General features: G+C 36.1%; 1 protein-coding gene across 1 annotated transcript; it reads left to right on the top strand.

The window, feature by feature from the left end:
* The first annotated feature begins 586 nt into the window (after positions 1–586).
* On the top strand, positions 587–14,909 carry LOC110020707. The gene is made up of 2 exons (XM_020718902.1): positions 587–948; positions 14,866–14,909. Exons 1-2 carry the CDS (start codon positions 657–659, stop codon positions 14,907–14,909), a joined length of 336 nt encoding a protein of 111 aa, XP_020574561.1. The 5' UTR covers positions 587–656.
* Positions 14,910–15,241: the final 332 nt, after the last annotated feature.

The raw sequence follows: 15,241 nt of genomic DNA, 5'->3' as shown, positions 1-15,241 counted from the left end.
TATTCATTTTCATTATTTCCCTCAATTTAAAAGGATTTTCTACATATTAAAATTCATTTATATTTAATATTAAAGCCTGGTGGAGTTTGAACCCGCATTAATTAAGAAGAGATATTTACATTCATACCACCCAATTTCATTTGATTTACATTTTAATCACGTAAACTTTATATTTTACATTTATACCACCCGAAATATTGATATCACAAAGAAAAATACACCTTTTTTAACTTTTCAAACGTGGAATACTTTCAATGCATAAATAAGGTGGCAAGCACGTGTGAATACAAACCTGTGTAGATAAATACAAAGTAATTGAGAGATATGTATGTAAATTTTCCTAAATAATATCTTAGAATTTATTGTCATTGTATCTTTAATTTGAATCGGGTCTATAAACCTCATTGTCGATGAACTCCCGAATTTCTACCGTTACTTGGAGACGGTTGGGCTTCAAAATTTAAATTTCAAATTTTCACATAGAAATTATACCAACGGTCAGATATTCCATCTCCACCTGTCTCCCCTTTCCTAAAATAAGACACGGCTTCTCTATAAAATGGGTTTCGCATCTTTCCCTTCATTATCACTTCTCCTAATTTCCTCATTTTCAAATTCCCCTTTCTTCCTCCCATCTCTTCTCTATTCTCGAAACCATGGGCCCTTCTGCAAAGCCCACGAACCCTCGAGGACTCCATTCCATTCGCAACAATCAGATCAAACGCAAGTTATCCGCTCTCCGGGGGGCAGATGCTTTCCTCCTCGTCTTCATTCCGCCAGAACCTTCCGCCAATTTCATCGCCGACGGTAATCGCAGCCTAAACCCTACCCCGAACCAGGAGAACCGAAGGGTTTCAGTCGAAGAAGAGTTCGTTGCAATGAATAAAGTTCTTGAGAAGGTGAGGGCGAGACTCAACTTCCTGGAGTCTGTAGCTAAGCAGAATGCCGATCTTATTTCTTCTTCCCCTACTGTTGTTGGTGATGCTGCTCCGGCTGATCAATGTTGATAAACTTTCTTTTTTTCTTTGGTTTGAATCATTAGCATCTTACTACTAATAGGTCTGTTCAATGTTGATAGACTTTCTTTTTTGTTTGTTTGTTTGAATCATTAGATGATGGATCGATGTATCGTTGTTCCTTTTTTGAAATCCTATGAGAATGGCTTCAAAGTATGTTATGTAGAAGGCACGATTGGTGTGAAAATCAACTATCTTTCTTTTTTTTCTGTTCAAGATGAAGGTAGGTTTTCTAATCAGCAGCTTTCTGGAATATTTCCGTTGATAACTCCAAGACCAATTGTGGCTTAAAGATCCATTGAAACAAAAATAAATTAAAAAAAAATAAAGAACAAAAAAAATTCTCTTTGTAAACCATTAAGGGCAGACTATTATGATCGGAACTCCTTGCTTGGTTTAGAAGATGATTTAAGATCCAAGCATCCGGCAAAATAAAAAAAAACAGGGTTGAATAAAAAAGTGTTCGATAGGCAGATTGAAGAAATTGTCCAACACAGAATTGACTGAGAATTTAACCGAATCTATTGTGCCTTTGCATTTACATACATTGGCACACAATTCTTATTTATTTATATATCTAATACAAATCTTTAATAACATGTTAAAAATACTACTAACCTTTTAAAAGTCAAATACATCATTTTATGTACGAGTTTATAACACCAAGAATTGTATGGTGCATATGTAGATTTCTTTTTAGATATTAGATATTGCTTCTACATACTAACCTATTAAAAATATTGCTTTTTAGATATTAGATATTGCTTCTGCATACTAACCTTTAGATATTGCTTTTTAAATATTAAACTTTAGGTGTTAAATCCAAAAGAATTGTATGGTGCATATGTAGATTTCCCAAAATACAGCCGAGTCGTCAATTTCATATGATGGCCTTGCTTTATAAGAAAGTGGTGATACAAGTGTATATAATTCATACTTAAAATATCTCATTGTCATGTCACTTTTCGGTTAGCAGTCAAGCCAAATCAAGTGACACATCCTTTTCTGATTGGAGCTGTTAAGAAGTGAGAGCAGTTTCATTTTGATTAATGATTTCTCTATATGACAAATTTATTTAGAAGTGGTTCACAATTTGATATGTAGTTGAGTACAAAATCAAGAAACTAAAATATAATGTGGTACAAAAATATTTTATTTGGTGCAGTTATAGCCTACTATGAATGTAAAATCATTTTCTAAATTGTTAAGTTGTAAGATGCTAAAAAAAAGTTGATCGACTAAATAACTAATTGTGAAATATGTTTGATTTTTTATTCAAGTATCTAAAGCAAGTCATTCTTAACAAAAAAAATTAATTGTTAATTAATTGTTTGAATTTTCTTCTAAAAGTTATTCTTCCGACGTCAAAACACAAAACTTATACATGTTAGCTAAAACAATCAGCTAACAATTTGATTTTTGGTCCATCTCCATGTGATATTACAACATAAGTATGATAAAATAAAATCACATAATTTTTTTAAGTAAATTTAATTGCACTCAAGTAACAACGCACATGAGAGGCTTCAAATCCAAAAACTCATGTTTGCGAAGCAACCAGCAAAAAGGGGCTACATGTAATTTCATATTTAATGTTACAAGTGACCAATTTCCAAAGTTAATTAAGAGCTAATGAAAATACCATCACATTAATTAAATAAGAGAATATCTAAGCACATCTAAATTCTTAAACATGCATCTATCTCATTGCAAATGTGAAGTAAAATGAAGATAATGACATATGCAGTAAAAGGATTGATAGAATTAATTAGTAAATTATGTATCAACAAAGAACATATATATATATATATATATATATAGTATTCTATTAGTTTTATGCAATTATCTGTCACTTATAAACATCTAATTGAAACATATCATTAAATTATATTTCCTTAAAATTTGCATTATCGCATAAACTATTTTACTACCCAACTAGTCAATGTGAGTGCACTTAAGTTGCAAGATTATCACTCTTCCAAGTTTTAGTTTCACTTACAACAGATTTTAACATAGCTTATAGTCACTTGAGTTATGTCAATTAAGCAAAAGAGATATTATTTATCACATGAAAATAAAAATAATTCTATCAAAAATAAATTTTACTGCACATATCACTACTTCGTATTAAAAGAAAAGAGAAAAGAATACTACTTACGAAGCATAGATAAAACACAACAGAATACTTCATTTAAATCAAAGAAAATTGAAAATTCACTAGAAATTAAATCAAAGAAAATTCACTAGAAAATATTTACAACAATTACAAGAAAATGATGAACACAATACTCTGTTTTTTCCCTCTGAAAGAAAGAATAGAATCTCTCCAATAAAGTCTCTTGCTACATGTAATTTTTGTATTCAATGTTGCAGATGTTGATGACAAAATGAAATATATATATACATGAGATATAGTACATGGGGGAAAAAAATTGTAATAACCACATTTTTAATGGAGGCATAAGTACAATTTAGTTGATTGGATTTTATATGACATAAGTAATTGTTTATGTTAAATATATGGAGTCTATGACTTACCTACCTCATCTACCACGTCTCACATACCTCTCTCCCACCTTCCTCTCTCCACTACCTTTGTCCAATTTTCTTTAAATAGTCTCTTTTGGTCTGTCATAAGTGTTAAGCCAAATCCTCTTGAGAGCTAAGAGAGAGAAAGAGAAAGGAAGTTTTTTTCTTGTAAACGTAGGAACTCAACGGTGTAATTTCTCGAAGTATTAAAATCCTCTACAGCTCTGTAGACGTATACAAATTAGCGGAACCACATAAATCTATGTGTTATTTTCTGGTTTGTAACTTTTTCGATCCAGTTTTTTCACTTTATTGTCATAGTTTTTTCATAACAATTGGTATCAGAGCAGTGGTTCGAGGCTGAAAGAAAACGATGGGCAGAGACAAAGTGATGACATCGGGGATCGAGAAATTCAATGACACAGATTTTAGTTACTGGAGGATACAAATAGAGGATTACCTCTATAGAAAAAAACTTCATCTTCTGTTACTTAAAAAACAACCGAAAAAGATGGACAAGACGACATTGAATCTGTTGGATCAATAGGTTCTAAGGGTTATTCGATTGACTCTGTCGAGATCCGTTGCCCACAACGTCATCAATGAGAGGACTGTTGCATATCTCAAAACGGATTTATCAGGTATGTATGAAAAGCCATCGGCGAATAACAAGGTGCACTTGATGAAAAAGTTATTCAACTTGAAGATGAAAGAATGTGTGTCTATTGCTCAACACCTGAATGATTTTAGTATTATCACAAATCAATTGTTGTCTGTTGAAATTGATTTTTATGATGAGTTACGTGTGCTGATATTGTTGGCACCATTGTCAAATAGTTGGCAAGTCATAAGGATAGCAGCTAGCAGTTCTGCAGATAAATCCAAATTGAAATATGAGGATATTCGTGATTTGATTTTGACTAAGGAGGTGCGCAAGAAAGATTCTGGTGAGACCTCGGGTTCGAGTTCGGCACTGATTGTTGATTCCAAAGGGAGATCACATGATAAAAACTTAAACAGAGGAAGATCAAAATTAAAGGCTGGTCAGCATGAAAGCTGTTGGAATTGTGGCAAGGCTGGCCACATAAAAAGAAACTGCATGAATCCTAATAAGAAGGAGAATGATAACACAAATGTGGTAACTAAAGAAATACAAGATGCACTATTGCTGATAGTTCACTGTTCTGTTGATGACAGGATACTGATTCAGGAGTTTCCTTCCATACATCTTCCCACCGTGAGTTAATACAAAATTATGTTGCAGGTAACTTTGGGAAGGTATATATGACTGATTGCAAAGCTCTGTATGTGGTGGGGATGAGAGGCGTTGATATTGTACTTCATAGCAAGAGCAAATGAACTTTGCAAAAGGTTAGACACGTTCTTGAGTTGAAGAAAAACCTTATTTCTGTCAGGCAGCTCAATGAGGATGGTCATTCAGTAGTGTTCTTAGATAGCACCTCGAAGGTTACCAAATGAGCATTAGTATTGGCTTAGAGTAAGAAAACATACACACTATATATGACTATATGTTTATTCAGGTGTAGACACATGAGTCAGAGGTGCATTGTGGGGAAATAGAAGAATGTCAGTTTCTTGAAAGGTGGCAGAGGGCTAAGGGGAGGAAAACTAGATCTTGTACACACAAGTGTGTGGGGACCTTCTCAAGTAGCATCTCTTGGAGGCTCTAGTTATTGTAGAAATGAAAGATTTGTTGATCTACCAGAGGCCATAGTGCAGGGCAACGATGGAAGTGAAGAGGAAGTGGGTCCGTGATACCCATTTCTATTGTTCACAAACAAATTGTGGAGAACCACAGAGCTATGAATAAATCTTACAAGATGAAGCTTCGAGCAAGTGGGAGATGGCAGAGCTTTCACCAAAGAAGAAGACATTACAGAACAAGTGGGTTTAACAAGTGAAGATTGCGCTTGATGACAGTAAGTGGTAGAAGACTGAACTTGTTAAAAAGAGCTTTCAACTGAGGTAGGATATCGTTTATGTAGTGAGAGTTGTAAGCAGAGACAAGAGTAACCTATGAAAGAGCTTAGATGTACAAGGCTATGTTGACGCTGAAATGGACTAAGTGTGCTACTCTTGAGAAACTGAAGTTGTGCTCGACTTTAATTGGTTTTCCAGCGTGAAGACAGGAGCCATGAGTTGTAGAGGTAGAGGAAACTGGAGGATATCATGATTGAAGAAAAAGGTCGGTACAGACAACAGATGATACAGTCTGTAGGTGGTGCGGTCAGTGTCTCAGTCTCCAAGTGGGAGAATTGTTAAATATATGGAGCCTGTGACTTACCTATCTCACTTACCGCGTTTACCTCTCTCCCACCTACCTCTCTCGCACCTACCTCTCTCCCACCTACCTCTCTCCACTACCTCTCTCCTGTTTTCTTTAAATAACATCTTTTGGCCTGTCAAAAGTGTTAAAGCAAGTCTTCTTGAGAGTTAAGAGAGAAAGAAAAATGAAGTTTTTTCTTATAAACGTCGAGGTGCTCGCAGTGTAATTTCTCGAAGTACTAAAATCCTCTACAGCTCCGTGGATATAGGCAAATTAGCCGAACCACGTAAATCTGTGTATTATTTTCTGATTTGCAATTTTTCAATCCAATTTTTTCACTTTATTGTCGTCGTTTTTTATAACAGTTAACTTATTAGTTTTTCAGCACTTTAAATTTGTAAGAGTGACTTGTGTTAAATAATTTGAAGTAGAGTTTGCTTGGCATATCATTTTATATTGTGTTGTCATGATGGGTAGAGCACTCTCTCTTTTTTCTTCTCAATATCATATTGAGTGCACGCAATCAACTTCTTATATTGAATATACCAATGATAATTGATTGAGATTTTCTAATGTTACAAATCTTATTATTTATGATATCCTATGTAGACATTATTCTTATTACAGTAATGCTTATTTATTGAACTGTGCAAGTTGGTGTGCTCGGTTTTAATATTTAGCCTTTGATTCAAAATTTTATTCGACATGCGACAATTGGTTTTCATCATGTGATATTATGCATTGAGCAAGATCAATCTAAGACAACAATACACACGGGCAATGTTCTATGAATTGAGATTGGATTGGCTTGAGCACTGTCTAAATTGCATAAATATTGTTTGTTCTCAAAATAGAATGCATTGATGCATTTAGAGCATCAAAATTACCAAACGATGACTTCTCGACAATCAATTTAATTGAGCAACATAAATACAACGAACTATCGAGACGATGTTGTAAGAATCAAATTTAACATGCCTCTATCTCCATTGACATAGCTCAACTGTCGTCTGATTGTAAATCAATTCGGGCCGATATATTCATAATGTCAAATTTGCCTAGACGCAACCTCATTATAGCCTGATTTTTGTATAAATGTAAAGAGAAAAATTCTTGTGAATGACAAAATGTGGTGACAACATAAATTTTGAAGAGAGCGATTGATGAGAACATATATATATATCGGAAAGTTCACAATATATGTATATATATATATATATAATTGTTTTATTAATGTTCTATTTTGACCCTTAACTTTGATCTTCTTGGCACCACACCCCGTCGGCATCGCCGCATTTGTCTATGGCTGCTGAAGCTTTCCCGCGTCGGCGTTCACTCCTCTTGTCTTGGAGTGGCAACAGTGTCATGGCATATAGAGGCCCGTTCGACCTCTTCTTGTGAAGGTATGTGTCGGTAGGGGTGTAAACGAGCCGAACATGATGCTGTTCACGAACAAATATCCTTTTAACAACTCTAATCATGTAGCCATAAAACATAAGACAATAAGAGTTTGAACAAGTTTTAAAAATTATTGTTTATATTAAAACATCATTTGAATCTAATTTAATAATTTTTATTCTATTTTCTTAATCAATATTTTAATTGATTTTAAATCTTTGTAATCTTGTAGTCAGTTAGATTTTTTTAAAATACTACTTAATATATATATAAACTTGATGAGTAGTATTTCGAGCCAAAACGAGCCGAACACGAACGAACACATCTTAGTTCGTGTTCGGCTCGTTAACTTATCGAACAAAATTAACGAGCCGAACACGAGCTGTTTGCGAACAACGAGCCGTTTTGACAGCCCTATGTGTCAGTCATATTTTCCTATGTTATGATCATTTATTTTGGGTACTTGTATACCCCATACGTCTCTTTCTCTTGGTTCGCACACATTGCAAGGTACACGACCCGTGGCCGTGCTAGCGAGGAAGTGTGTTTGAAGAAAGCAAAGAAAACGTGTCAACATCTGTCACGGTGGTGAGATTTAGGGTTAGTTTGAGGCAACTCCGTAGGGGCGGCGCGACAGATAGACACGATTTTGCGTCGTTTGGAGTGGCGGTCATAAAGCATCGCGACGAAAGTTTTCACATTTTAACGAAAACGCGCGCCACGGGATAGAGCCTGCAGCCCAGCGTTTACTCCACTAATATTCCATATTACCTCAATCGAGCGCTCCTGCAGGGACTCGTGTTCAAGCGTGAAGGTTGTTGGACTTCTGTTCGAGCGTGAAGGTTGCGGCTCGATGCCTTCTGTTGCCGCTGAAGCATCCTCCCACAATTTCCAAACCTGCAACCTCTGTTAAGCACCAGAGCATAATTCATTAATTTGGGTCGTAGGAGGTTTCCAGCTGCAATCATGGGGGATTGCTGCCATGATGCTCAACCATTCCGCCTCTGTTCTGGTTTTCGCTTCCTTGGTTACACCATGATCCTCTGCGTCGCTGCGATCTTCACCATTTCTTATTAAGTCGTCATCGTCGTAGCTTGGGGTCCCCATCTCCTCCATGACGGCCTTCTCTCCGTCCTTGCCTTCATCATTGTGTTCATTTTCCATTCCTGGTAAATAGCTTAAATATATTCTTTATCGCTTTGTTTGTATTGCTTTAGAAGTTATTGATACGCAAAAAAAATGTTCAATTTTTCATATGTTTTTAATTTTTATATTTGGTGATTTTCAATGATATTGCACTTTAAAGGAAAGTATTTTGTATATTTTTTTGTTTCAGGGATAAGAAATAGAGTTTTGGAGAAAAAGAAGCAAAAAAGGTGTTAATTTGGAGCAAAAACGAGCAATAATTTGGAGCAAAAACGAGCAAGAAAAAAATTTTTGTTCTGACACATTTCGATATGTCTTTCTATGCTTAATCTTTTTTATACTTCTCACATATTTTTTAAATGAAATTACACTTTAAAAAAAGGTTGTTTTTATGCTTATTTTATAGGTCTATCTGTTAGGAACGCAACACAACTGAAACAGGGCAAAACAGAGCTAAAACGGAGTAAAACAGAGCTAAACAGAGCTAAAACGGAGTCAAACGAAGCAAAATGGCGGAGCTATGCAGGGTGGGAGCCGACAGCGCCAGAATTGATGTCGACAGCTCCAGAGTGTAGAAAACGACGCCAAAATGGAGCCGACAGCTCCCAAAATGGCGCCTACAGCGCTCGAGACGGTTTGGACGCGATCCTGGGCAAATTTCTAAGAGATTCAATGTATTTGGACGCTTTTTGGAAGGTTGCTTGAGGCATCACTTGGGAAATTCGTCCCTACACTATAATAGAGTGCTTTTCTTTTAGAAAAGGTGGTGTGTGTGAGTGGAAAAATGTGGAGAATGTTTAGAGATCTTAGAATAAGGGTAGAAATGTAGATTTATACATTTTTAGAGAGATTGGTGAGGGGATTTTGAGAGAATCTGTAAGGGATTGTTCTAGCATTGCATGTATCAGCGAGAGACTTTGTGGGAGAGATTTTCATCTTTCTTTCAAGTGGAAAAAGTTAAGTATTATGTTCTTCATTATCTTATGATTTATAAACACTTTTCTAGTGGATTTACTTTGATTTAATGAAGTTTTTCATTATGTTCTCTTCATGCTTTGTGATGTGTTTCTCTTACTTTTTCTTCTTTTTTGGAAATAGTGGCATGAGAAGACTATGCTGTTATTTTTCTTTTACTTTTCTTTTGCAATAGTTAGGATTCATATTTAGGATATTGGGATGCATGCTAGAAGAAGTTTTAATTATAAATTGTGATGATTTTCAACTTCGCTCTTAATTTACATTTCAAACTGATCAATTAAATTGTTAAAATATATTGTGAAACATAAGAACCGGGAAATAGAGTATGAGTTCTACAACAGAGTGAGAATCACATTTAAGTCCATGAAGGAGTATTTTATTCATGGGATTAAGTGCAAATAAATAGGGAAATATACTTTGTTGGGTGTAGAATTGTAGATTTCTAGGGTGACAGACTAAAAATCTGCAATTCGATCTTAGTGTTTAAAAACTAAAGTGAGAGTTAGCCTTCAGGGGAAGGGAAGTGGGAGTTTTGGAGTGGGAGTCAATATCCTCCTAGCCTAGCCACGGATTTAGGGACTAAACCTAAGATTAGGCAATGATTTTCTATAACACTGAATCAGGGTAGAGAATTAAAATTGCTCATATTTGGCACATACAATATTTAATGTATCTCATTCCATTACATTATCCAATTTGCTACATAAGAATAGTAGTTTTTAACATCTTAAAATTATCCAAACCAACTCATTCAAAAAGGATTTTTCTTAGAATTAATATTTACATTTAGAAATAGTTACTATCCTTACATTAAACATTCACATTTAGAAGTAGTTGTTAGATAAAATATTATTTTAATCGGCACCAAACTAAGAACTAATAGTAGTAGACTGAAATTTGACGAATGACATCTTTCCTCGCTTCCTCGTTGGATCGATATTCGAAGCTTGATCAGAAAGTCATAAATTGAAGCGATATGTGCACTTGTGTAGAACCCATAGTGCGTAAACTATTTGCTATATTTCATAATATTCAATTTTGTATATTAGTTGCTAAATATAAATTGGGTCAAGTTTTTTGTCGTCTTTTAAAAGCTGAATTACTGTGTAATTACGGGTAGGGTCAATTTTTTGGCACCGTCTCAGGGGAATTAAATTGACATAAAACACGCAGAAAAATAATACGCACTAGGGGAGCGGGGCGCATCAGTTATATGGTAGGCTATAGGGATGAAAACCTTGAATCAAAGCCTCGTAGTTCCCATTTCAGAAGTTTTGACAGCAAAATGTTTAGAAAACTAAAAAAGATGCAACATAAGAGTAGAACTCAATGCATTTTTAATGCAATAAATACTTGAGCCACTCCATCATTCCATTAAAAAGTATTTCACCTTCGGAGATTAGTAAGAAGTCCTGTGCATAATTGTGGATAAAACATTAATGATATCCTAAAAAAGGGGTTATTAAATTTGTTTAACATGAGTAATGAAATTTGAGGTACTACAAAATAATCTCTTGATAATAAATTCATTATTATTTTGAACATATTTGTAAACTTCAAAATAAATTCATCATTATTTTTAATTTCTGCTTCTGAATTATCAAATAAGTGGGTGTCACAGTTGTGTTACAAACAAATTTATTGAATAGGGGTAGAATGATCAATTTTTCAGAAACAGCTGTTTTCACACAGCTGCAATAAACAGACAGCCAGCTTCCCCGTAACAGCTTCCTGAGACAACGCAATTGCAGCTGAAAAGCTGAGAAGCTGCAGCTGCGCCAAACAGAACCTTATTAGCTTCTAGCTAGCCCCATGTTTATTTTGGTCCAGACATGTGGGTTCGATCGCCCACAAAAGGTGCGTGCGCCGGCGTGAGTCGTCGCTGCGTCGTGCCTATGATGGATCATTGGTCTTCCTAGAGCAAGTCTTTAGGTTAGAATTTTCCATAAGTTGTTGTGAGCCCTTGCACAAAAATCCCATAGGTCGGAGCCTCTAACTCCCCTTACTTTGGATGCCCCAATTTTTCTTGGAAAAATTGGGAGATTGACTTTTGCAAAGTGAGGAAAGCTTTTTAGCTAGCTCACTTTGCAAAGTCTTGTGGTGTCGTGAAATCGGGAAAAGTTTTCTAGTTAGCCCATTCCACGGCAGTGTGGAGAGTTTCCCCCTCAAAAATTTGGAGAAAAACTCTCCACTAGCCTCACCAAAGTAGAAGGCGGCGGTCCGACACATTCAAGCGCTAACCCTAGGTTTTCCCAGCTGGTACGAGCATGACTCGATGTGCAACATGATTGTGTGTTTTTATTGCATGTGCATACATTGTATCAAAGATTTTGCACTTTGCCTTAGCAACCGCCCCAGCCAGTCGACATTTCACTTTACTTCGATCGGTCTCCCTGGCTATGTCGATATTTCACTTTGTCTCAATCTGTTGCCCGGGCCTGGTCGACATTTCACTTTGCTTCGACCGGTCGCCCCGGCCTGGTCTACATGTCATTGCAAACTAGAAGTCCTGCGCCGTCAAGTTTCCAGGATATATACACATCAACACAATTTTTAAATGTTTTAATTATTTATTTTAATTATTAATATGAAAAAAAATTAATTACATAAAAATAATTTAATTAATTTTAACATAATCATGAAATTTAAATTTTAGTTAATTAATAAGCATTGACTATCAATAGGGGCTGAACATATTTCAAATAATTTAAATTATTGCGAACAACATTTCTACATGTCGTCAATAATTCTGAAAATTTATGAGCAGCATTTCTATAGTTGGAAGACTAAAAAATGAAAATATAGGCAGGAAATTCATGATTTCTTCAAAGCCCTTTACAATCTTTTCATATTTCTTTGTGTTCATTATCTACTGATATGAGCTATATGTTGCTCTTTAATGAACATGATAATTACTGCCTTGATCTGTTTTGATTTTTGGAAAGTTTTGAGAAGTTGTGTGGTTGGATTCTTGGGTCTTGAGCTCTCTCTTTTGTCTATAATCTATTACTTTCTTTATTTTTATGGATTTCATATGACGATTAGATGACAATGTGCCTTCCCTGGAGTTTCAAGTCATGCATTTTTCTTCTTTTCTTCATCCACTTCTTTCTATTTGTTGCACTGATAAGATATATATTCATGCGTTAGAAATTGATTGGGTAGAACTAATGCATATACTTGATCCCTTTTTTGTCTATAATTTTGCTACTTTCAACTGATAAGATACAAACTCTATAAATTCTGGATGTGTTTTTAAATTTTGGTGATTTTTGGATGCAATGATGACACCTTTTTGGATCATGAGATTGAACCGATTTTTTATTTTACTTGCATGAATTCTCATATCCTCACTGTTGTAAATTATTCAATGTTGATGGAATCCCCTACGTCTCTTTTGGCCTCATTTTTGGCGAAAGTCAATTGATATTTTTCCCGTCTCGCCGTGGTGAACGTGAATAAAACTTGAATTTCTCTGTCCATCAGTGAAGTTGTCTGAATGACCCCGGATGATGAAACAGACTACGTGAGCACGTACGAAACATTGATTTTACCCGGAAAGGACACTCATATTATTATGATTTAGTCCACGAGCAAATAACACGCAAATCAAAGATTTCAAATAATAAATATTAAAAATTAAAAAATCCTTTTAAAACCTAACTCACTCACCCAGTTTCCTGATCCCGATCTTTTTCGCGTGATGTCCGGGCCGAAAATGGAGCCTCCCCTCTTCGACACGATTTCGGCCCCACCTCCTCCTTTGTCGGTGCTCCTCTCCGCTGGCGAGCCCTCCAGCTCATATTGCCTCCTTCGCAAAGTCGTCGGGCCTCTTCCCTCTCCCATGCGCCCGATTTAAGACTGAAGCCCTTGCGGGCTCCCTCCTCAGTTGGTCGGCAGTGCTCCCACCGGCGAAGCCCAGCCAACCTACTTCATGTCGACGTCTTCCCCTTGTCGTCGGCTATGCCTTGCAGCTCGCATCTAGTCCTCTCCTTTTGTTTGTGATCCTTTGCTTTGGCCAAACCTTTTGGTCTAACATCCATGTCGTCGTCGTCTTCCTACCTCCGGCCAAATCTCATGCTTGCGCACGTTGACACTTCTTTTGTTTCGGTATCGCAGCTAAGGGGAAGGCAGCTCGATTCTTTTGGCAAAAACAATGCACTGAGGTGCCATATTTTTCTTTGTTATGATCATTTATTGTGGGTACTTGTATACCCCATATGTCTCTTTCTCTTGGTCCGCACATATTGCAAGGTACACGACCCGTGGCTGTGCTAGCGAGGAAGTGAGTTTGAAGCAAGCAAAGAGAGCATGTCAGCATCTGTCACGGTGGTGAGATTTATTAACTCATTGCTAGCCCCATGTTTAGTTTGGTCTAGGCGTGTGAGTTTGATCACTGCGTTGTGTCTATGTGATGAATCATTGGTCTTCCTAGAGCAAATATTTAGGTTAGAATTTTCCATAAGTGGCCAAACTCCTCTACGACATGTCACTGCAAAATATTATGATCTGTCGTATAAAATAAATGTGTGTAAATTCTTTTGGTTACTCATTTATGTGTTACTATGCTACAATCGATCTAAGTTGCATTCGATTGATATGAAAATTTGAAAATGCATTTATACATTATACATGCCTCTTAATCCCTATATATTAACATATTTAGCACCTAAATTTCATTTTTTACATTTATATCATAAAAAATTTTCATATGACATAAAAATTATCTTCATTTTAACTTTTAAAAATTGAAATACATCTTTTCATGCATATATAAGGAGATATATAATTATGTAAAAAATTAAAATTTAGATGTTAGATATATTAATACATAGTAGTTGATTTTTATGCATTTAAAATTTTCAAATTTGAATTTCAAATGTCGTCAACGGTCGGATCTCCCCCCCAGTAGAGGTGACAAATGATAGCACTCCTTGCTACTTAACTGATCTCCATTCCACTTTCCAAAAATAAGTCATATCTTCTCCATAACCATCCATGGCGAAATTAACGGTCTGATTTCCCCCATGAAGAGATAAAGCAAAGCGCTCCTTTACTTTCCTAAAATAAATCATAATTTCAGTATAAAAGGGCCCTCCATCCTCCTCTTCATTATCATTTCCACTACCTTCTCATTTTCATTTCACCTTCACCTCTCCCCTTTCTTCTCTGATCTTGAAACAATGGCCCCTGCGAAGCGGAAGATCCATAAGAAAAAGAACCCTCAAGCACACCGTTCACTTAGCAACTATGAAAACGAAGCCTTGCAGAGGATAGTTCGCGCATCCACCCTCGTCGGGGTGGACGTCCCCCTCCTCGTTTTCCTCCCTCCGAAATCCGGCACTGATCTCACCGCCGACCGTCAACGCGGCCAGAACCCTGCTTGCCCCCAACCAAACCAGGAGCACCGAAGGATATCATTCAAAGAAGAGCTGGCAAAATTAGATATGGTGATTGAGAAGGTGAGTGCAAGACTCCTCTTCCTCGAGTCTGTAGCTAAGCGGAATGCCCAGAACTCGTCCAATCACTTCTTCTGCCCCTGCTGTTGTTGGTGATGCTGCTCCGGCTAATCAATGCTGATGATTTTCTTTTTCTTTTTTACGTCGTTAGCATTTTCTACTAGTAGGTGTGATGATGGATCGATGTATAGATCTGTTACTGTTTTCTGTTTAGTGTTTTCGAACTACTTGTATTTTCCTTCTTAGAAATTCTAAAAGCATGGCGTTAAATTATGTTCTGAAGATGAATGAAATTTCTGGCAAACTATTATGATCGAAACTAGTCGCTTGGTTTAGAAGATTGATTAAAGATCCAAGCATCCGCTGGTATTAAGAAGAACAGGGATGAAAGAAGAACAGTCTTATAATGTCCTGAGTAGATATATGAG

The sequence above is a fragment of the Phalaenopsis equestris genome, unplaced genomic scaffold (genome assembly GCF_001263595.1).
Source record: "Phalaenopsis equestris unplaced genomic scaffold, ASM126359v1 Scaffold000107, whole genome shotgun sequence".
In the NCBI taxonomy this organism is placed as follows: Eukaryota; Viridiplantae; Streptophyta; class Magnoliopsida; order Asparagales; family Orchidaceae; genus Phalaenopsis; species Phalaenopsis equestris.
This window is presented reverse-complemented; position numbering and strand designations above follow the sequence as displayed.

What these genes read in the sequence shown, in the direction of transcription:
- LOC110020707 (XM_020718902.1), top strand. Translation starts at nt 657, where the DNA reads ATGGGCCCTTCTGCAAAGCCCACGAACCCTCGAGGACTCCATTCCATT. An exon ending in TGTAGCTAAGCAGAATGCCG is followed by an intron (nt 949 to 14,865) that starts ATCTTATTTCTT and finishes AGCGGAATGCCC; the next exon opens with AGAACTCGTCCAATCACTTC.